At 39.9% G+C, this 24148-nt stretch overlaps 2 protein-coding genes across 2 annotated transcripts; one reads left to right on the top strand and one right to left on the bottom strand.

The window, feature by feature from the left end:
* Nucleotides 1–1262: 1262 nt before the first annotated feature.
* LOC310928048 (desmoglein-2-like protein) lies at nucleotides 1263–9264 on the bottom strand. Its single transcript, XM_083890511.1, has 14 exons — nucleotides 9131–9264; nucleotides 8325–8447; nucleotides 7589–7747; nucleotides 7348–7489; nucleotides 7084–7247; nucleotides 6194–6328; nucleotides 5916–6101; nucleotides 5537–5814; nucleotides 5293–5435; nucleotides 4978–5199; nucleotides 4529–4759; nucleotides 4252–4376; nucleotides 3836–4144; nucleotides 1263–3658 (listed from the first exon to the last, which is right to left on the bottom strand). The coding sequence occupies exons 1-14, from the start codon at nucleotides 9188–9190 to the stop codon at nucleotides 2660–2662; spliced, it is 3276 nt and encodes a 1091-aa protein (XP_083746637.1). The 5' UTR covers nucleotides 9191–9264; the 3' UTR covers nucleotides 1263–2659.
* A 4209-nt stretch (nucleotides 9265–13473) lies between these two features.
* On the top strand, nucleotides 13474–23144 carry dsc2l (desmocollin 2 like). Its single transcript, XM_083889268.1, has 16 exons — nucleotides 13474–13634; nucleotides 13814–13904; nucleotides 14038–14246; nucleotides 14357–14464; nucleotides 16643–16798; nucleotides 17215–17359; nucleotides 17444–17598; nucleotides 17705–17839; nucleotides 17926–18111; nucleotides 18364–18611; nucleotides 18756–18898; nucleotides 19438–19659; nucleotides 20090–20311; nucleotides 20574–20689; nucleotides 20814–21128; nucleotides 22013–23144. Exons 1-16 carry the CDS (start codon nucleotides 13596–13598, stop codon nucleotides 22208–22210), a joined length of 2688 nt encoding a protein of 895 aa, XP_083745394.1. The 5' UTR covers nucleotides 13474–13595; the 3' UTR covers nucleotides 22211–23144.
* Nucleotides 23145–24148: the final 1004 nt, after the last annotated feature.

The following is a 24148-nucleotide window of genomic DNA, read 5'->3' as shown; positions in this document are numbered from 1 at the left end:
CCATGTCACAGCTGTCCAGGCAAGTTCCTTGATCAATTTATTAGTTAATAAAAACCACGCTTGACAAGTTTGTTTCCCCCGATCAAATTTCAAGAAAGGTTAAGCACCTCTCTTGTACATGTCTGTAAGGAAGTTCAATGCTTTAATGAAACTCGATCAGCTCTATCTGCAATGTGTGAAAAACACTTTTAAAATGCTTTTAGTTTAATCTCTAGGACATCTGTGTTTTGTCCCTATGTCTGATATCTACAATTGCAATTAATACACTTTTTATGGAGTGTATTAATACACTTTTTTTAACATTACTTTTTTCTTAACTTACCTTCATTGCAGTGCAGCTACAGAACTACTAACAGTATCTTAAGGAAGTCAAAAAACAGTCGCAATTCTTCTATATGTGGCTCCAAGTAACATACTGTGTGGAGGACAGTGAACACACATAAAGAAAATGTGTTACAAAAACAAGAACAAATATTGTTTGCAGTCAACACTGAAATTTGGAGAAAGTTGATTTATACTGAGTCAATAATGCTGAGCGGTTTGAATGATAACAAACCTCTGGAGAGCTCACCCGACTTGCAACTCCATTCTGTATAAGCCCACAAGGATGCATACCGAAGTGACAGTTAAGATAACAAAACCAGACGCTCTTTCACCTGCTGCTCTGTAGAAACACTACGAAAAAGAGAGAATGCCAATTCACTATTTTCTGTACCGCTCCAAGCCGTCAACACGACCGTGTGCAGTGTCAACACCACACCATACCCTCATCTGGTGCCCTGCATAACTGCTCGTCAGAAAAGCTGACAGCTTTTGTCTTCTCGCAGGTAACAGCGCACGTACAATCATTATCCTGTGGTATCAGTTAAATTCTTGAGTGCAAAAAAAATATAATAAAACAAAATATGTTTTAATTAATTTCAAATTAGTTTGGGTGTTTATCCAGCTACATTTCACTTCAAACCACAAATGATGACCTAACTGTTACTAATCTAGTTAAATACTTTGACCTTGATCCAAGAATGAAACCTGTATTTCTACTTCCTTTGTTTATGCAACGCACGAATTAACCTTTTCCAGGCGGCATAAAAAAAATATTTACTCACAGAATGCTATAGGTATACACATTTAATAGTTAGCACTGACATATACGTCCAAAATGTGAATTTTACAAACATAATATCATGGAAAGGTGTGTGCTGCGTCTGATTTGTTGTGTAAAACAAGCGGACCAATAAACTTTTATTCAATTCAGATTTTATTAAGGTTAAGAGAATCAAATCTAGTTTTAGTAGTGTTCTAAAAGTAACACGCACACAAGAAACTTGATGATAGCCGTTCACACAATAAAAAACATCACAATCAAAATCCATCTGTGATCAATTACGCCACAATATACATTTGTAAAAAAAAATATAAGAAAATTAACAGCCTTGGCACTTGTATTATTTAAATTTGATCTTATTTCAATAGAAAACTAACACACACACACGCATCACAAAGTTCTGTAGAGTGCAATTATATAATGGAGAATGTGTGATCTTGCCTCCAATGGTTCTATCTATGATAACTCGACTGCAAAGCAATACAAACATTCTCATCTAAACTTGATGTGCTTTCAACACGTTTACAGTACTAATTGCATTCATCTATATTCCATGCAGTTTCTGGCATGACAAAAGCGAAAGTATTTTCACAAATGTATACAGCACTCAGACATTTGGAAAAGCATATTAAGTATAGAAGCTCTGTTTTTTATCTTTCTATAAATTATCAGGTTACTATTTATTTCCCTATCCATTTGAATCAGAATTTCAGTTAACACCATTACATTAAAATAGTGTTGAGATCATTCACTAGTGCATGATATGTTGGAGTTTCACTCTCTGTTTGTTCTTCTTGGGGCGTGGATGTGATGCAGCTGTCTCGTAGGTGACAAACAGTCCAAAGGTTGCCTTTGTCTTGCTGATATGACTTCAGACTTGATTAATGTAGACTTACATATTTGTGCTCTGACAATGGTTGATTCAGAGCGAGGTTGGTGGTTCTTATTTAATAAGAAAATACTGTATATATACACACACTGTAGGTCTGACAGGGTTTGGTTCTGTTTAGTTTGGCTGCTGGCACAATGACGCTTTGCAAGTGTAAATAAATAGGGTGCTTTTTATGACTGTCAATAGGTACTCAATCATTCTCGGGACCAGATATGTTGTACAGCTTTTCCCTCAGCAGGACTGCAACAACTAATGCCTCTTTCCTGCTGATTTCTCCTGGTTACATTATACTTTAGACCAGTGCTATACAATATACACTAACAACTAATGTTGGCAATGCTGAATGCACTTTGACATAAACAAATCTTAATTTGAATAACAACCACAAGTACAGAAATAGAATGCCTGTCATGGCCATGATATTCATGTTGTTAACACCACTAACTATCAGCAGTAGTGCTCGTGAGAGGTATCACAAGTCGGAGGTAAAGCAGATTAACCTATCCATTCACCGGTTTCACCACAATTTGACGAGCCATCCACTACATCTGTATCAAGAATTCTATTTCATAATATGGAGTATTTTTTTTTTGGTATACTGAAGGTTTCGGTATACATCAAACAAATGTGACATTTGTGTATAAGCTAACCAGAGCTAAGCTTTATGCTCTTGTATTAGAGTCAACAGTTCTCTCAGTGACAGACACCTTTTTACGTTGCACAACAGTTTTTTTTTGGCTCCCTTGCAACCTGGGTGCGGTTGTCACCGAAAAGCCCTCAGTTGACTCCGTTGGACCAGATGAGCTCACCGACAAACTTGGCCCTCTAACCTCAAAAACTTGCCCTGCAGACCCCTTTGCCGTCCTAACAAATCCTTGTGCCAAGTGCCCGCCTTGCTCTACACCAGAGGATCCATTTTCCACCACCACTACCTTTCTGGACCTGGAGACAGATCCTTGAGAAAGTCCTTGTGCCGCCATCCCTGTGACTCCATCCACTCCTACATGCCTGTCTACAAGGACCATACCCTGAGAACCTTGGAGACCACCGACCTGCACTAAACCCTGACCTAGCCCAACATGGCCTATTTGACCCACTGCTTGCTGCTGTGCGGCCCCCATAAACAAAACGTTGGACTGGGGCTCAACTACATACATGGGCGTAGCAGCGTAGTACATGGTTGGCTGCTGTACGAACATGGTCTGATTGGGAATCAATATCTTGTCCTGGACATGCACTTTGGGAAGAGTTGCAGAACCATGGGACCTCTCAGTAAATCGCTCCTCCTTGACAATAGTGGAGGACCCAGATGCTACATTGGACGTGTCAAAAGTATTGACATTGACATTGACACTGTCCCTGTCCCTGATTCTTTCTGAGTGAGTATGGACATGCGTGTTTATGCTTGGCCTGACTGGAGACAACGGTCTGTTTGGAGAGATATTAACCCCTTCATCAACCTCAGTTACAATGGCTGATCCATGACAAATCTCTGCCAACGTTTTGAATTTAGGCCCAAGGTCATTGAGGAAGGCAAGATCATTCTCATTCTCAAGAAGGCTGCAGCAACCTATAGAACCTGCCAAGGACTCTTGACCCTCATAGTCATAGACCAACAGCGCATCCTTCTGCTCAGATTGTTCTGCAGCATGGTTGGATTTCTGCAAACACACAGAACACAAATTGTTTTAACTCCTATTCCTATTCCAGTAACACAGACATTTTGTATGATAAAAGCTGCCCATGCTCATTAAACAAATTACAGACTCTACCCTCTGTCAATAAATAATGTAGGCATGAAACTTCAATCTAATTGGGGTTTAAAATAAGATACTCACTCTTGAATAGTACTCGCCAAGGAACTGTTCAGACAGAGCCATCCCATTAAAAATCCCACCGCTGAATTGGGAGAAATGGTGTTCTTGTGCCCCTTTCATCCCCTCTTGCTCAGCCAGCAACATTCTGTAAAGATTGTACCGGTGCAACTCCTCTTCTGTCAACGTGGATACATTTACGACATTGCCAAAGCCTCCTCCTCCGCCTAGTTTAGTCAATCCGTCAAATTGCCCCTTGCTCCTAAAGTCGTTGATGTCCTTGGTAGTAAATCCACCATCAACTTCAACTGGGATATGAAGAAGAGGAACTTCCTATGAGAAAACGGGAAGATTCAGGCTGAGGCAGCATCGCGACATTTTTCACAGAGCAAGAAAATATATATCGAACTTTAAAAGTGATCATCGTTGTTTTAAACCACCTTGTCATCTCCTTGTCCCTCGGTGTGATATGAAATCAGCTGTTGTTTTGTATCAAAAGGAATTGGTTTGAAATCTCTACCAGCGGTACCACCACACAGGCAGAATAGCAGCAGCAGTGGCACCACTGAAAAGTAATAAACAATTGGCACATGACACATCTCTTAGCATGCTACAACATGACGGTTGAGGCAATCTGTGTGCACTGGAAAGGTAAGATTATGATGATATGAAGTAACAGACCAGTGGAAGAGGAAATATAATTGATAATTAACTCACGGAGCAGCAACAGCAGTCCCAAGAGCAGAAGCAGGATACCTCCAACTCCAAGACCTGTAGTCGATGTACTACGCGCAACACAGGCTTTAGTGCTTTCTAGGCAACTGCACACGGTTACATCCACCACCTGAACATCACCACATGAAAGCCCTTGCTGATCCTTGACCTCCAGTCTCACTTGGTAGATGCCTGGCCACAAGTTGGCTTGGTCTCGCAGAATGACACTCGTGTCTAAGGAGGGATCAGAAACCATTAACCATCCATGATTCATTCATTGTGCCATGTAGTATGTAATAACACTTCCTATCTACAGTATGTACTGTACTTGCAGAAGGTAGAATCTTCCACTTTTATATTAATACAAATTAGATCTAAGAAATATACACGGTACACAAACCAGTGATTTGCTTCCACACACTAAACCCCTCCCAAATTGACATCCGTCTTACCATTGAGAGGCTCCACTGTCCATTTCCCCTTGCCGCTTCCATCAATCACAGTGAACTCAAATGGTGCTGAATTGGGGTGCTCATCCTCATCTACCGCTGTGACGTAGATGATTTTATCATTAAGGCACATTGTCTGAGTTGTAGCTGTCAGTTTTGGACAATGATCGTTGACGTCGTCCACCTGAATGGCTATGGTGCCTGTCGCAGTTTTGGAGGGAGTGTCTGAATGTCAAAAGAGAGATGAGAGAAAATCTCATTAGTTTGAACGTTTTTCATTACCATATAGAGTTTGTGCCTCACCTTTTTACAACTCACCATTGCTGATACATATAACTTCGGCATAATACGTTCCATTTTTCAAGAACTTGGACTCTCTGTCGGGCAATTTATTCAGCCTGATGTCTGCCGTATTTTTATCAATAAACAACCAGTTGTCTTCATCTTTGAATTTTGCATACCTGAGAGTATGGAAATGCACATTGCAAAGTATTTAAATTCAGAGACACAAAGAAATAGAGCTGTGCTGAAAAACTTCTTTCACTATTGTAAGGGGCTGTACCTAACGTTGGTGGCCGTCTTCAGCGTGTCACTGTCAATAGCAGCATAAGTGGTGATGACTTTTTTGATGGATTCGAGCGTCATGTCCTCAGAGATAGTCACAACTTTGACACTTGGTTGGAAACGGGGACCCTCCTTCTGATTGACCACATTGATGGTCACGGGGTAGGGTCTGTGTACTATTGTGCCTCCCGTGTGGCTGCTACCAAAATTGTATTTTGCTTTGTTGTAAACAACCACACCCATTTTGAGGGCCTTTATTTGCTCATAGTCCAGGGGCTGTAGAATCAAGGATCATACACAGGATATGCAGTTCACATTAGCTTTCATAATAATAATTGAACTGTTTCTTTACATTCTAATTTTTTTTTTTTTTTTACCTTCTGAACCATGATAATTCCCTCGTTGGTCTTGCGATCTGTAGTGATAGTGAAAAAGCCTGCCTCATTCCCTGTAACTATTTCATAGACAGCCTGCCAGTTTTCAGTGTGAATCATATCCATGTCAATGGCTTTGATCCTCATTACTTCCATATTGACAACGTTCTCCTCCACACTACCTACATACTGCAAAAAAGCAACAACACATGAACGATGACGATGCCAAAGGGTTAAGCCAAACAAACAAAAAAAAGTTGTGGCAATCATGTCACACCCACCGTTTCTTTTTCCAGTACTGGAATATTGTCATTTATGTCCCCAAGTTGTATCACAACTTCACCACTTCCTGTATTCCCTCCAGCCTGTCCATTCATGTCAGAGGCTATGACAGTCAGCCTGTATGAATCTTTTGTCTACAAAAACAAATAATAATCAGACATTTTTTTGAAATAGTCCTCTTATTTGCTTAACGTTTGTACAAAACACTTCTTCTCACTGGCTGTGACCCAACGGGGAGTTTTTGTTGGTTTTTGTTTGGTGGAAAGTAGAACATACTTACACAGTACTTCATATTGTATTGTTGGCACAGCGGTGATTTTGACATTTGTAAATCACAGGTAACACAGGCCATATTAACAATAGTTCTATTCAGTTCATGTGAGTAGGCACAGTTTTGACAGTGAACCAGCATGCACCATGAAACGGAAAAGGGTAAATGGAAAAGACATCCTTCATTTGATTATTTACACTGGTGAGATTTCCCACAGTGCAAAGGGCCCACACAAACACAAGGGTTGGTACTCAATCACTCACTCACTCATCTTCTACCGCTTTATCCTCCACATAAGGGTTGCAGGGGTTGTGCTGTGCTAATCTCCGCTGACATACTCTGAAAGGCGGGGTACACCCTGGACAGTTTGCCAGTCTATCACAGGACCACATAGAGATAAACGATCATTCAATCTCACACTCACGGTCAATTTAGAGTGTCCAATTTGCCCAAATCATCTTTTTGGACTGTGGACACAGGAAGAACATGCAAACTCCATGCAGAGACAGAGAGCAAGAGTGCTATCCATTTTACCAACCGTGTGGCCGGTATGGTACTGGTAAAGCTGTATGTCAGGTGTGACTGTGAGCTTCACCTAGTGACTGTTCAGTGCCTCACCTCCCTGTCCAGAGTGTTCTGTTTAACCCGGATCTCTCCAGTGTCAGAGTTGATGAAGAACATTCCTTCTCTGTTACTCTGCTCATCAATGCTGTAGAAGATTTGAGTGTGGGGTGTGCCCTCTTGGTCGGCATCGGTAACTATCACTCTCATAACCAAAGTACCTAGAAATCGATAAAGTAAGAAAAATAAATAAAGGCGACAGGTTGCAGGTAAAAAAGCCTCTTGTCCAACAGAGTCATCAGCATAGGCGTCTCATATTACCTGCTGCACTTGATTCGTTGACAAATCCAACTTGTTCTGCCACGACGACTGGTGCGTTGTCATTTAAATCCGTAACAACTATTTTGAGGTCAATGTCTTTCTCAGCAAAGGTCCCGTCACGGAATTTTGCCAAACCTTTTAACTACGAGAAAAGATATCACCAATTATTTACCATGTATAACTTAATTATAGGAGAATAAATGCACAAAGTTTTAAAAACAGGATTCTTAAATGCCGTTACCAGATAGCTGGATCTCTCCTCTCGGTCTAGCTTGTCGGAATGGATTCTCACTTTGCCATTATTATGATTAATGGAAAATAGTCCAATGGGTGGCAGGTCAACACCAGGCCCTGATAAATAATAGAATATCTCCCTGTTATAATCCTTATCTGAGCGAATCTGAAACACAAACACAGAAGCACAAAGTCAGTCCATCTGATTTACATTACATAGAAAAGTGTAGTTTTTAATGTAAAATATTTCAGGTTCTGAATAGTATTCTATAAGCAACGTCAACCATGTTGCACGATATGCTGTTTATCATAATAAGCTGTTGTTGGCATGTAAATTGTTTTTTTTTGCGCTGATGAAACCAACAGCGCAGAGATCGTCGAAAACAACCTCATTAATTCGTACCCAACAATTACAGCACCAGTAACTACCCGAGATATGGAACTAGATAAGTTTCAGAACATCTGAGGTGTGTTAGTTGAAACACCTGAACAAAGACGGCCCATCAAGAGTATGATATAAATTATCATGATCATGGACGCTCGCCAGTGTCTAAGGAGCTGTTCTCACAAACACTCTGTCGCTTCCAGGCTTTCATTAATCAAATGACAGCACTAATGAGCTGGCATATGCCATCCTCTAAACTATTACCTTCTTTAGACGCACATTAAATGCTATATGTAACTGTGGGAAAAATACTTTGTGTACAGTTAAATTATTTGAATTCAAGAATTAGGCTGCACACCCATGCAATATACTCAAGGCCCGAGTAGTCCTGGTTCTCCTCCAGCGATCTGGGAACTGTAACCCAGTCTCTTTTGTGTCTCTGTAACCACGGCCAGTTTCCTTCTGCCCCCACAGGTACTTGCTGCAAGCGGACAATGCAAGAGAGGGAGAAAAAAATCTGATTAATAGTAATAATAATCATTTTGTATGCTGTACTTTAGCTCCTTTTCTTTGATTCGTGTAAAACCTTTTTCCCTGTTACACTATGAACGTTTGATGCCAGAGTCAGTTTTACTGCCGGTACACTTTAACTTTTAACTACTTGTTTTTGTTTGTTTTGGTGCATTTACAAACACAGTGAACAGTGTAATAATAAAGACAAAATCCGTATCAATAAAGATTAAAGCAGTTCAAATCAAGAGAAGCAATGACTGTACACAGCTTCGCAATTTAATAGTTATAAATAGGAAACATTAAATGTAAAGATTTTAATATCATTATCCACATTACAACTCGAAACTGCGTGGACATTTGTTGTTTTTTCCCTCCTCATGTATTACGGCTGTGAAACACTGTGTAGCTGGAGGAGGAAATAAAGCCGTTTCTGTGCCGTGACCTTAGAGCACATACAATAAGTGACAGCAAACACGTAGGACTGCAGATTTACTTGACTTTTTCCTGTCCAAAGTGGACACTGAAAACTTTTCACTACAAAAAAGGGGAGGACGAGGAGAAACCACACCTGTTAACCCCCATCCCCCGTTACTCTAACGCAGACGTGTTGTGCGCAATAATTTATATCTACACAGTGAATAGTTTACTTACAGATGGTAAGAAGAAAAGGGCCAGCAGCGTAAAAGCGCTGCCCCTCAGAAGTGGAGCCATGGAGCTGCCAAGAGGAAAGTCGGTGACCCTGTTGGTGGATAGAAATCTCCTCAGTTCGACTCTGGGTGCAGTCTCTGTCGTGGGCTGGTTCCGTGTAGACTTCGACCCTTCGCAGAGGAGGGAGAACTCTTACAAAAGAGGCGGTTCCTCCCTGTGTTTGATCGCTCACAGACTACTGCTGATAACAGGAGGAGGGAAGGAGGGAGGGAGGGAGGTGGTGTCCACTTTCTACACAGCGGTGATACTTGTGTACAGATTATTGTCTCTAAGCGTGGGGGTGAGGGGGTGGTGTTAGGGGCGTGAACTAAACTTCCAATCACTCCAGCACTTTTTTTTTGTGATTAATGTGCAGTGTCTGTGTGTGGAAGAATTAGGGCAAGGCATGTAAAAAAAAAAATCTAAACAAAAACAATCATGAATTCTGAGATTAAAGTCAGAATTCTGGATTTAAGGAAAAGGTTGGAATTCTGACTGAAGACATTCTCTTACAGTTTCCCTGAACCAAAACAATTGTGATTCACAACAAAATTATATAAAAATAAGCCTGATTTTAAAGGTACAGTGTGTAAGATTTGGCGACACCTATTGGTGGAGTTGCATGTTGAAGCTGAACATCTCTCACCTCACCTCACCCCTTCTAATGTGACAAAAGCATATTACAAATGTAACAGAAATTGCTTAGGTTAACAAAACATGTTTTAAAATATTTACGAAGGATTTTCAAATGAAAAGCAATAATTTGAAATAAGATTATGAATGATGAGGATCTGGCTCCCCCTTGTGGCACAATCATTTTTTTTTAATACATTCATGATTATTCCGTTAAACACACTCGTCTAACAGAGTCATTTTTATCACATAAAACCAATTTTGTGGCCGAGTGTACCCAGAAAAATAGTCAGTGAACTGCAGCTCATGGTAAATATTATGCATTCACTTTTATCGTGAAAAAAGGTAGTAAGGACACTTAAGCTGGAAAGGATTCTTCTGTCACCATGAGAGGGGAATCAGTCACAACGCACATTTTTTTCTTCATATTGTATCATAATTACCTATTTATTTATTATTTTATCTGACTGTGGTCCTTTTTACGCCAACTCTGCCACTCCTCTGTAAAACTTCAAATTCACTTGTGAAATTCCCGGCGAGTACACCTCACTTTCTATGTTCACCTCTTACAAATACCCAGCTGCACACACTGAACTGGTGTGACTTGGTGAGTTTGTTTTACGGATTAACACAGTGTGTGTGTGTGTGTGTGTGTGTTGGAGGGGAGAGATAAAGAAAAATGTGCATGCTGGAACAGTGAGAGTTTTAGTCTGGACGTGATCCATGAACCCAGGAATGGTCTGTAGGGAAGGAAATACAGTACGAGTTTAATCTTACATAATCGGGCAATTAGTTTCTACAAAGGGGTCATGCTTAATTGTGTAGTTTATTTTTGTGCACATTTTTTTTTAACCAGCTGTGGAAGGTGATTGCTTTGGTTAAGCAATGATTAATTGGATTTTGTGAGTCAGAGGGAAAACACACGACGTGGTTGGTTTCACCGAAAATGCATTATGCACGAGAAAAGATACAAAGTGCATGTCAGTGAGTGACTGAAACAGTTCCAGTCATAATCACTCTACCAACACCACCCACCCCCCCCCCCCTCAAAGTTGATCTGAAATGCAGCAGAACGAGTCTAGTGGAAAACAACAACAATTTGGGGCAGGTGGTGGTGTTGATGGTGGTGGTGGGTTCTTGTTTCTATTTCCTGAGTCCTCAGTGAATCAGGAGAGCCTGAGGAAACACAGCAATTGAATATGTAATAGGTCTTTTTGACAGGCCAACAAATAACAGGGTATATGTGCAGTATGTTACAGTAAGCGGGGCAGGGTTTAATTCAAAAGCCTTTTTGGACCAATCGCCAAGTCTCAAGCATATTATTGGTTTCGTCATTCAAACAGCAAGAAAAAAAAAAGCGAGAGAGAGAGAGAGAGACCAATAACTTGTCTCACCTAAATACTAACCCTCACACTGACAGCTCCACCCTGCCGCTCTGCTGGCACTCATCCAAAGGGAGTGGAGGTGTGGGTGGAATCAGGTGCCTTGTGAAAACTGTAAAAACAACTGGACTTGTGCTTTCGTTTGAACCTTTTATCTGAAACCACCCTGGTGGTAGTACACAGACACTTACACGACATTACAGTGAGGCGTGCTGACAACATGCAACGCCGTGTGCATGTCTGAAGGCTAATTCGCTGTTGTTTTCATGCAGACTATTTCCTAGGTTAGATTTCCCAACATTGCAGTGCCACACCCAGAAGATAAAAACAACGCAACACATGACGTGTAGTGCCTCTCAAGTACGGCCCAATAAAACTGTATGACAGAAGTCTTTCATGAGACATGACTCCCGCTTTTCTCTGGTGTTTCTCTGTTCCACTGAATACGTGGGAGGAAGAGGTCTGACACCGTGTGATCATGACAATAAGCACACAACATAATGGGCCTATCCTCTCAAACACTGCCTACTCTGTACACTCACTGACTTTAGCTCGGGAGAGACACATCTGGGTATTTTGCTGAATCTGTCTTGCATTTTATGTTAGGAATCCAAGGCCTTTCATTATGTCCACGCCCATGACTCACATCAACACAGTCTTCCTGGCATTTTTCTCACCTTTCCTGTTGCAGACTGCTGTTGTCTCACTCCCCAATATGCCCCCGCCCCCAACCCCCACCAATTACACTACATGCAGACGGAACATTTAATAGGACACAGGACTTGTGTTTCTGGCTCTGGCCACTCTCACTGTTATCAGCAGTTTTATAAAGATAGTAAAAGTTTCTTCCCCCGTGGGAGCAGAGCCTCCCCCATGCACCAGGGTTCGTTCAGCTCACATTCCTGTGGTGTTAAGCGAGTCCTCTTCCTCCTACCACAATGCCTCAGTGGAGCCGCAAAAGAGCAAAAGAGGAGGGGCATGCAGGGGTCAAACACTGTGTAGACCATGGTGAGGATTCTCAGGCCACATACTCTAGAAAAAAAGCAGTAAAATGTCTAAAGGGTAATTAAGTTTAACTTGAGTTGTTGTTGTTGTTGTTGTTGTTGTAAATTTAACTAAAACTTGTATCTGTTTTTAATTAAGTGGAGCAATTTGAGTAGTTTTTAAATGTGTGCAATATCTAGTACAATTAATATATATATATAATATGTAACATGAAATATAACTTGCATATATTATATGCAAGTTCAAACGTCATTTATGTCTTTTATTGGCATGCTATTAATTATCAGTCCAGTGACAGCTCTGTTTATTGTGACTCCTTTTCCGAGTAACTAGTTTCCTAATTACTGCGACATGTACTGTGCATTTAATTTCTTTTTTATTTATTTGACACCTAAACTTGTTGACCACAAATACTACCATTACTACTACTTAGAGCTGCGCTGCGTGATACTGTATGGTCAAAACAAATTATATATATATTGCAATTGCTTTGACAGATATTTTCAGTAGTCAGCACAGAAGCCAAATACAGTAAATACCTGGATTGTTACACCAGAACTGAACAAGCCTTGAGGTGCAACGTCTTCAACATTACTAATAAACATCCAGCTAATTACTGAGAACCGTCATAAACAAATTGACAGATGTTTTATTATTGCAATATGTTTGACTAATCTTTCTTTCCCCATCTTGTTTTTTTTCAAGAATATTTTTTTAAATAAATTCATTTAACAAATAACTGCAACGTCCTTTGATTTGGATATTGGATTAAATCAGAATTAATTGTACACCCCTGCTACTGCTACTACTACTATACTGAAGACTGACTGACTCCAACAAGTATAACCTCCTGACTCCAGAAGCACCTGCTGCGTTTCAAATGCAGACAGCAGTCAGTAGTTTGAAGTATAATCATTTAGAGGCATATTGTATCTTATATAGTACAACGCTAACTCATCAATGACAGGTGTCATTGTGCTTGTTTTGGTGTCTTGCCACTCTTGAATTGACTTCCAAAATTGCCCTTTCCTGCAAAACCCTTAGCCAAGGCTGCCTCCTGCTGGCAGAAACAATACGGACCAAGACATATAAATGCAAACTTGACAGGATTTGACGTGTTCAGAAGGGGAGCAGCAGCTCAACACTGAGCACTCAGCAGCCAGGCTAAGGTGCCTCTCCTTGGGCAGTGACAGTCAGGGTGGGGCAGTTAAAGGTGTGTCCGTCCAATGAGTCACTGCTGCGGCTAACGTCTCTTACCGTCGTGTTGTCTGAGAGCGCACATGCAGGTGTAGGCTTCATCTTCACACAATTAATCACTTTTTTTTTGGTATTACTGGAAGACTCACCTTCGCTACAAGTCCGGCTTCCTGCTCCGGGACTTTCTGGAGAGAACGGAGAAGTTTTCAAAAATGGCGAATGTTTTCATTTTCACCGTTTGCTCAGTGTTGGTAGGTAACTTTCTTTTATAAGCACTGTACCGAAAACAAGACTGTACTTAATGACTTATTTAAGGGCTAATGCAGCCAAACGGCACAACTACACTATAGGTCAGGTGTATGTTTTGCTGTTAATAAACATTTCAGTGCGGTAATAAATGCGTTTGAAACTAACAAACCGTGTGCTGCAGATGCTGCTCCGTGTGGAGTCGTGTTATATCCCGGACTCTCTCTATATGACTGTGCCACAAACAATTCAGCCCGAACAAGTCGTCGCAAAAGGTACGATTATCTATTATTCGTTCCCCCCCACACACACTCGATACTCATTACAGTACGCACCTTCAGCTCTTTCATGATATTTTCCTCCTTTTATTTTACCCGTTTATTCCTCCTCTTCTATCCCCGTGTTTAGTTGGAACCGCCGACTGCGACCCAAAAACACTACAAATGACTTTGTCGGACCAGAATTTCAAAATAAAGGCAAATGGATCAATTGTGACTGTGACTGAAGTGTACGTGGGAACCGGCGGGCGGACATTTTATGTGAGGGTGCAGGACGGCACTGGGCAGCCAAGCGAGATGGAAGTTCACCTTATCCACAGCACATTTGTGGAGCCAAAGGTAAAACGGCAGCGTGAAGCTACTTTTGTATACACAGAGGCTATTGTGTATTATTGTAACTGGTTCACAGTGTTAATGTGCTTTTCCCTTTTCTGTTTGTTTGCCTGTAGAAGAGCAAACCCCAGGGCTTCCTGAAGCGTTTCAAAAGGAGGTGGAGTCCTCCACCTTTCAATGTCTTAGAGAATTCCATAGGGCCTTTCCCAAAAGACGTTGAAAAGGTTAAGTGAACACAAGCTACTGTGATGTCATGTCATTGGGGTGGGGGCACGGATAGTAACATTTCAGAGTAATTCCTAGTTGGGACATAACAACAATGGCTGTTTTTCTTTTGCTGTGTTGTGGGCACTTTCTACCTTACTCTCCTTTGAAATGTGTCTTTCAGTTTCTCTCAGCAGGTTCAAACGTTAATAGTTTCTCATTAGTCCATATGCTACCTGTGTACATTTTTTGTGTGTTTAACCAGCAATAACACACAAAATGTGAGCATGGAAACCCCCACGTGCCCCCCAGGATTTATGCCCTTGGTCACTAGCCGCAGTACTGGGTCAGATAATGATAAAAAGTCACTTAAAAAAGGAATTTTTTCAACATATACATGTGCAAAAACATTTAGGTCAAGCACTTGCACATGTCATGACCTCAAGGTGATTTCATCAGCTTGTATTTCTGACCATTTTCAGTTACATTTCTGCAAACATTCTGTACAGAAAACATCTTGAAATGTGACTTGTTTATGGTACACTCATTAACATGATGTGGACACACCGTGTGGAAAAAAAAAGTTTTTAGCCTTTCCATCTATCTTTCTAGCCCTATCACAGTGCTTTATGCGCCCAAATCTTCAGCTAAAACTACCACCAGCAATTAAAACGCTGTCACATTGATGAGCACATCTGTGCAGTAGATGTAAACACATCACTTGAGCTTAGTTCAGAAACTTGAGCTCACACATTTTTGAGGTTTGCTTAAATGAATGACAGATGGGTTTTCATCAGCCGATTTTTATGCACTTTTTAAATTTATGCAAAAAGAAGAGAATGGAAAAAAACCCCAAACAAAATGATTGAATTATTGGTGTAGATTCAGCAATTAATAATGGAACTCTGGCATTTCACTAAATAGAGAGAGAGAGAGAGGTCAAGTATATAGTGGCTATGTGGTGCTGCTGTATAGATTAAAGAAAAATAAGCAATGAAATACATATAAAGTGAAGTACTGTACGGCAAAGGACAGACACATTAATCATTTAATAAATACATAATAACAATAATAAGTCAAATCATTTTTCTGAGCCGTACTCTCCGACTATGTTGAGAAAGTAGATGGTGTTTTTTTTATTTTTTGTGTTGTATATAATAAGAGGGATTCATTATGGAATAATCTGAATTCAGGTTTTGTTTTCATAAAATTAAAAAGATTATCTTTGGATTATAATGATAGTAACCAACCAGAAAGTCATCGTTATAACTGTCCAGGACAAGTCTGTACATAACAAACTGCTGAGAGAAAAGAGTTTCTGTTTGCACAAAACATCATTAAATATGATTTTTAATTGCACAGTATTGAGCGATACTAGTCACGACAATTACATTTGATAGAATTGCTTTAATTAAGCATAGAGCAGGGTTAAGAATAGCTTTGGTTATAAGGAATGTACATTTTTTGCTTTTGTCAATATTGCCAATTATGTTACATTCTAAAGAGAAATCTTCATAACCAATGAAAGATGTTCTCGCAATCTCCCTACTAACTGATTTATAGCCCAACCAGAGGGACTCCCCAGCTATTGTAGGTGTAGTGCACCACCTACAGGAGAAACTGTTCAATAACATAAAATACAATCAGTAGAAAGTGTGATGAATGCGAGTAAATATTAACAGTCTGGTACACTAATATATCATACATCAGATTGGCATTGGAAGTCCAGAAACTATCTTTTATTCCCATTCTTCTTCTCGTATGGTTTCTGTTTTACCAGACAATGTGATTCACATTCACTGTCTGACACACCTGCTAACTGCATTACTTTCAAGTGATTTTATCCAGTGACTCATTTTGTTTCCCAAATGATTCATTTACAAGTAATTAAGGTTTAAACAGGTCACACAGGATTGCAGTAGCTACAATTTGGGATTGGTACAATATACAATTTTATTGTGCATTGGGATACAATAGGACTTAAATCTTTGTTATTTTTGATTTTCATAAAAAACATCTATCCTCTTTGCAATATAATTTTCTTATTCAAAAATAAAATGATTTAATTGCATTTTATAGCCATTTTGAGAGTTTAAAGCATATTTTCTTTTTACGCTTATTGTAATTTTGGTCACGATATCCATTACATTTTTTGTTTGTTTGTTTACTTGTGTTAATTTGTGCGCTTTCTGTTGCAGATTGTGTCTGATTCCGCAGCAAGCCACGATGTGTACTATAGATTCAGTGGACCTGGTTTCAACGAGCATCCGGTGGGCTATTTCACCCTTGACAAAGATTCTGGGATGTTAACAGTACACAAATCAATCGATCGTGAGATGTTCCCAAACTTTACAGTGAGTGTGAAATAAAGCCGTCACTAATAATGACTTTATTTACTCATATTTTGTTTGGTCCTGGGCTCCATGACTGTACTGAAAAAGTATTTTACATATTTTTTCTCTCCGCAAATCAGAAATTAAATCCCATTAAATGTATTCATCCTTTCCAGGGTAATATACAATTCATTTACATCACACATGCCATGGGTGGGTATTTGTTATATATAAGCCTTAGATTTAGGAGATACAGAGTTGAGTAAAACACATTGAGTTTTTTTTCTGTACAGTCCTTGAAAAAGTATTTGTTAAGTAATAAGTAGGTATGGACACCATATCTGATACACCCTGTTACCCTGTGTTTTGTTTCATAGCTACCTCTGTATCTGTATTTCTGTATCTCATTAAAAAACCCTATTTTTTTCTCCCCACAGCTGACAGTCAAAGTTTTTGACAAGTATACTCAGCAGGAAACGGACAGACCTGTAGACGTCATTATAATCGTAGATGATGTGAATGACAATGCTCCGGAATTCAAGTCCCCAATGCAATATACGGTGCCCGAGCACAGCAATGGAGGTGAGGCTCATCGATTAGAGAACCTTCTGTGATTGACCCTCAGTGAGGATTAGGATTATTTAACGATTGTGTCGTTGACCACAGGGACATCGGTGGGGACGGTTGAAGCTACAGACAAAGACCAAGAAGGAAGTGATCATGTCAAGATCAAGTATTCTCTGCTGACTGGTACAGACCTGTTTTCCATTAACCCACTAACTGGTGTCATCACAACAGTAACTAACACCCTGGACAGAGAGGTGAGTTCTGTTATCTTTGTTATCTCGTGGATGTTTTTGGTCAGGCTCTCATTTCAGCATGATATTTGATGCTTGTTTCTCACATGTTTTCCATGTTCATCTTTAGGTAAAAGACAAATACTTGGTGACAGTGCAAATCAAAGATATGCTTGGTCGAGCCAATGGTCTCTCCAACACAGGAACAGCAACAATTACCTTGGGTGATATTAATGACAACCCGCCAACTTTCACAAAATCATCTGTAAGTAGTCATTTTTTTCCTGAAAATAACATTAGGTGTTGTGAGCTTGGCAGTCCAATTCAAATATATATTTTATTTTGTTATAGTTCGCCGCCAGTGTCAATGAAAATGAAAAGGACAAACTAATCCTCAGAATTCCTGTTGAAGACAAGGATTTGGTTAACACGAAAAACTGGATCGCAAAATTCCTCATCACTAAAGGAAATGACAATGGACATTTCAGGATTGACACTGACCCCAAAACAAACGAGGGTCTTCTATATGTTACAAAGGTAAGTGAGCTTTTGTATCATTCTTTTCAATATGAAGATAATTAAGAGGTTCTTGCTTCTTTCTTGTCTTTATTATTATTATTAATAATAATAATAATAATAATAATAATAATAATAATAAGGGTGTTTTATTATTGTTATTATTATTATTATAATAGACCATTCGTATACTTGTGCTTTACAAATAGTACATACTGTGCATATATACATATATATACTGCATATATTCAAAAACTTGATGTTTTTCCTCAGCCTTTTAACTACGAGCAGAACCAAAAGGTAAAGCTGGAAGTTCAGGCACGCAACGAAGCAGAACTGAGCAACACCAGGGAAAAATGGCAGTCCATCCCCGTGGACGTCACTGTCACCAACGTTGACGAGGGTCCAGAATTCACAGCTCCCACCATCCGCTTCAACGTCAAAGAGAACACACCAAATGGCACAGTGATAGGAAAGTACACAGCTGTAGATCCCGAGACCAAGAGCAGCGATGGCATCAAGTAAGACATCTTAACACAATTGCAGCCCAATCCTTATAACCGCAACTGATGCAACTCTGCAACACTGGAGGGCAGACTTCGCCTGCTGACATTAAATAGTGTGCTTGTAACACATTGTGTTTTTCCACTCCCTTTCACCGTCAGGTACTACAAGGTCACAGACCCAGCGGGCTGGATCAATGTCGACAGAAGTACAGGAGAGCTGAGGGTTGCAAACACAATTGACAGAGAGTCGCACTTCGTCGAGAATGGAATTTACAACATCACCATGAAGGCTGTTGATGCGAGTAAGTTGTTTGTTGAAGCTGGACAAGGTTTCTGTCCAGGGACTCGACACAAAAAAAATATCAAAAGCAATATCAGCACTTCATGGTTGAAGACATAACGGCCGTCAATGCCACGCCACTACCTGAACATCTATTCGCTTTTTGTTTTGTAAACTCTGTCTAGTATGGGTTTAGTAAACATCCATAATGCTGTCATCTAGAAAGTGATTGTTTAGGAATGTATTTTGCACAACGTTTCCAATGAAAAGCAGATGTTACTCACATCTTTTGATGTCATGATTATTCACCAGCCCTACCCGAGTATCTGTCAAAACAAAACAGGCCGATTTGCCCTGTCTCTGTCTCACCTGAAACCATCTGTTTACAAGAGGTGATGTGACGAGTCTTTTTTATGATGACTCAGCGCTATCTGCTATAACCTGGAAAGAGGGCTCTAAACCAAATGCTTGTGGGAAATTGGAGTTGGAATGCAACCAAATTATTTCATCATGTCTGCCGTACATGAACACAAATTTAATGCCAATTTTATTGTATTCCAGGCTTAAAATCAGGCACAGGAACAGTCATAATTCAGGTGGAGGACGTCAACGACAATGTGCCACTGCTCCCCACCGGTGAACTGGTGATATGCGAAAAGCAAGGAGAGTTTGGCTCTGTGATGGTTGAGGCTGTGGACAAAGACGAGTCTCCACTTTCTTCCCCTTTCACCTTTTCTTTGCCAGCTGACCATGATGGCAAATGGTCGGTGACGAGATTTAATGGTATGTGGTTGCATTTTTACTTTTTATATTTATCTGTGTCAGACAGAGGGATTAGTTAATGCAACAGTTTGAATAAATACCCTTTTTTTTCTTTTACAGTAACTCATAAAAACATAATTAGGAGGAGACAGAAGCAGATATTGAGCTGATTATTTAGAGCTCAACTGCAAATACAAGTTTCAGGCTAATTCCGACAAAAAAAAGAATTCATATCACTTAATTTAAAGTAACACCACATAGTCATAGTCAAATATCCTGCACCAAAGTAACTTGTTGATACAGCCCTCTGAAATAAAATCCATTATAAATTCTGTGTACACAGTCTGACAGTTTAGTTAATACAATCTTATCACATTGAAAGACCTTGTTTTTTTTTTTTTGTTAAAGTTTTGTAAAGTGAAAATTTTCTTTTTACACATTTCCTCCCAAGCCACGACAGGTGAATTGAAGCATATCAAAGAGCTTCCAACAGGGATCTACAAGGTTCCAATCCATGTCACTGATCTGCAGAGTTTCGGCAATACACAGACAGTGACGGTACGCATCTGTGAGTGCAGGGGTGGAGTCTGCTTGGCGAAAGATCGATCTTCGACGCTGAAGGGACTGGGTGTACTGACTATGCTGTTACCTCTGCTCCTCCTCCTGCTGTTATGTGAGTACACCATGGCTACACTCCTGCCAGCAGAATGGTCTGGGCTGCACTGTGTAGATAATGAAACGGGTTCTATGTGCATCCATGTGTAAACGTGCAGGGAGTGTGATAGAAAATGTAAAATTCAGTTGTTACTGAATTATACATCGTACATTGCTCACTACAATGCCACCATGCTTGCTCTTGTGATGCCCGTCACCCATTAAACATTTTCTATAAGTAATCCACATGCATTTTTCATGTTCTTGCTTTGAAATATCAGGTTTACTCCTCGGCATTTTCTGTGTGACTAAGAGAGACAACCGGCAACTAGACGACATAACAGACGGTGGTGGAATCTTGCTCAAATCAAACACTGAGGGCAAAGGGGATGAAGTGGTAAGGACACAATAATTAAACTCAATACTAAGTATAAGTAATCCTTATTTTTTATCCCAACCATTTCCACTATCACTATTCTTCAGTGATGTAACATTTTTTTCTGTCTCCTCTCCTTGTCCAGGATGCTAGTCTCCTCATAGTCCCCACTTCTGGCATAGATGATATAACAAAGGGCTCAGTTAAAGATTTTGGCAATGCCGGATACCAGGACTTAAACGGTATGGGCACACTTGGTGGCCAAACCCTACAAGACAGCTGGAGGTACAAGACCAGCGACATTCAAGACTTCACCTCCAGCCAGTACGATCAGTATGGTCAATTCAGAGGTCAGTTCGGCCAGGGTATTACTAACGGCATGAACTACGAGGGCAGGAGCGTCACCCAGGATTCATCTCTTCTTCACACCTGGCTGACAAATGGTCGCTATCTGGAGCAGGTAATGTTGTTTTATTGCTAAAATCAAGTTCATCTTTTGCATATTTATAGATAGGATTGGGGCTTATATGCTCATGATGTCATGATGCAACACGTGTTGCCATACAATATTTTATTTTCTTCCTTCCTTCCAGAAATGAATGATACATTTCTTGAGACACTAGGCCATGAGTAATATTCCCAAATTTAATCCACATCGCATCACGTTTCTTTGCAAGTTAACTGTTACATTTAGCTACCCCTGCTAATAATAAGTTGACACAGCATGTGAGCCTTCAAATTGACTGAAAAGTGAAAAATGTCTTTTCAAAATCTTCAGATTACACTGATAAACAGAGCTTCCACTCAATACTCTTTTAGCTGAATGAGCAACTGTTTTTAATCACAGCTTCTGTTCACCAAGGTAGCCGAAATGTCACAATCCTGCCAGAGAAAATTCTGTTTAAAATTGGTTAAATTAAGAAAAATTACATTTATAGATTCTTCATACTTTCCCCCCACCCCCTTTTTATGGTGCATCAAAAGTCTTATGAAAGGGTGTGAGAGAGAGTGAGAGAATTAAATGTGCTCAGCTGCATGCACCTCTGAGCTTTAATAACTTCTTCGTTATCTGTAAGAGCTTAGGTGACTCTCATGTGTAACATAATCTTGTTCTCTAAGCTGTGATAGTATCCTTTGTAAACTTTAATAATTCTCAATTTCTCGGTGCGAAACCGTATTTCTGTAATTTCATTGGCGAATTGTTTGTTCGCTGTGTTAATATCTGACTGTCAGTCATATCCTGAGCAGCCTCGCATTATCACCTGCCGCCGTATCTGCCTTCGCATCAGCCGGCCTTCGTTTGCTCAGAGTAATAACACGCTTCCCTTCCATGTCGTCTTGCAGAAGTTGGGCTACATGGGGACAGAGGAGGACGGACGCTATGCGGACGACATCGTCCACTCCTACGGGTTCGAGGGGGCGGGCTCTGCTGCTGGCTCTGTCGGATGCTGCAGTGACTTTGGCGACAGCGAGAACCTCGACTTCCTTAACACACTCGGACCAAAGTTCAAAACCCTTGCAGGCGTCTGCAAAAAGACATGAACACTGCAACTCTGAGATAATGCTTGCTCTCCGCTGTCCAGCACGTGGCAAGGCCTGGGATCTGAACATTTGATACGCCCCTGAACATGAATGAGTAAAAAAGAACAAGCTGGCGGCTTCAGTGTGTGCAGACACTGTTCTACTATTGCTTCATATTCTCAGATTTTTCTTCTTCTTCGCTGTTTTCTTTTTCTTCTTCTTCTTCTTCTTTTTTTTGTGGTGAAAAGTCTTTTGCACTGAAAATTGAGATGTACATACTCTACATGTCATTTAATGTGGTTTATTAACACAATGCTTGTGTTTTAAGTCTTGGAGTTTATGAAGGTTGTATTGATAAATGCAGTGGAGGGGCTGCGGGGTTTTCTATCAGTTAGTAACAAATTTGGGTATTTTGGTTATTAATGATTATTTGTGCTCAGAGTAAAGGTTTAGATGTTTTGTTTATGTTGCTCACTCACAAAGTTTTGATATATTTTTTAAAAAACAAACGCCTAGATAAGAGAAGACAATGCACCTTTTTTTTCTTTTTTTACATTTGAGAAGAAAATAATTCATTTCAAACTCATTTCTTCTTGAAAACACAGTAATGTCGACTGACTCCTTCTGCTTTTTACGCAAACATTTAGGAAATATCTGTGCAAACACATTCCAGCACAGCTCGCGGCGGCAGTCAACTGGGCGTTGTCTCGTACTCTGCTGTCATGGGGGTTATTGCCACATTCTGACAGTAATCCAACACAAGTCAGCAGAAGGGTGTGAACGGGAGGAGTGAGATCCTGACATTGCAACTGTGACTGTCTGAATTTGACTCAGATGGATAATTAACCAGTTCAGACAAAAGGCCTCCTGAACCTGATGTGACGTTCGCACTCGTGTTCTCAGCTGTTTGAAATATGTAAAGCATTGTCATTAAAGAATGTGTGTATTTGGTGAAGTTCGCTGCATGTTATTTAATTTTCTCTAAACTATATACATGAAAAGGTAACTTTGAATGAGATATGTAGTAAACGTTATTGTGCTTGGACAGAAGAGTTGAGCAGAAACAGTTGTTGTGCTCAGTCTTTGTGTGCACTGAGGTAAATGATTTACAAGGTGTGGCATTCTAAGCTTGCACAATGTGAAGGGCACATTTTTACACTTTACAAACTCCTCACCTCCTAACTCATATTTATCTCCACTTGTTTCTCTGATTTCTTATTTTTCAAACAGTACCAATTGCCATATAACCTTTACCATAACAATAATAATAATAATAATAATTATTATTTTTTAAATTATTATTTAATTTTAGTAAAAGAAAAGAAGTTACTGCAGGGTCCACACAATGTAACTGATAATTACTTATTGACAACATGTTTTAGTGCTAGTAACAAATAAACACACAACCCTAATAGTAATTAATAGAGTAAGACAAATGGAATTGGAAAAACAAAAAACGGAATCCTCCAGTTCTTGATCTTATTTTCATTGATTATTATTTCACAGAAAAATATTTGCACTTGCAAACAATTCGCAAATCTTTGATGATGGCACGCAAAGCATGCACCAAGTGTGATGAATTATGAATCTGAAGCTGGAAGTACAATTACAGGGTCCAGAGGGGACCATCTGTCATGTGATTGTGGTGAAGAGGATCAAAGATGACAGCGGAGAGCAGAAAAGAAAGGGAAAAAAAAGAGAGGGGGAAATTAAATCTTGGAATAGAACCGCTCCCGTGCTATGATGAAACACCGGAATCTTGCTAAAACTACAACAATATTATCTGCACAGATGACAATGATACGAGTGCAGGGGGGATGAAGACGAGATGTGAACATCAAGAGCTTTTGCTCGAAATCCCACTGAGGCCAATTAGGAGAATCCTGAAAAGTCATATAACTCAAAATAATGAAAATAAGCACTTAACCCGAATGTCTAAATGACAAAACTCTCAGCAGC

The sequence above is a fragment of the Microchirus variegatus genome (genome assembly GCF_963457635.1).
Source record: "Microchirus variegatus genome assembly, chromosome: 5".
NCBI classification, from domain to species: Eukaryota; Metazoa; Chordata; class Actinopteri; order Pleuronectiformes; family Soleidae; genus Microchirus; species Microchirus variegatus.
The sequence above is the reverse complement of the archived record's forward strand: the minus strand, read 5'-3'. Positions and strand labels throughout refer to the sequence as shown.

Bases quoted from the DNA above. Each gene is read 5' to 3' on its own strand.
- LOC310928048 (XM_083890511.1), bottom strand. From the start codon at position 9,190: ATGGCTCCACTTCTGAGGGGCAGCGCTTTTACGCTGCTGGCCCTTTTC. The intron at 5,436-5,536 runs GTACAGCCCCTT...CCATACTCTCAG, and splicing joins AAGACGGCCACCAACGTTAG to GTATGCAAAATTCAAAGATG. The intron at 5,200-5,292 runs GTGAGTTGTAAA...TTTGACATTCAG, and splicing joins AGTTATATGTATCAGCAATG to ACACTCCCTCCAAAACTGCG.
- dsc2l (XM_083889268.1), top strand. From the start codon at position 13,596: ATGGCGAATGTTTTCATTTTCACCGTTTGCTCAGTGTTG. The intron at 16,799-17,214 runs GTGAGTGTGAAA...TTCTCCCCACAG, and splicing joins AGATGTTCCCAAACTTTACA to CTGACAGTCAAAGTTTTTGA. The intron at 17,360-17,443 runs GTGAGGCTCATC...CGTTGACCACAG, and splicing joins GCCCGAGCACAGCAATGGAG to GGACATCGGTGGGGACGGTT.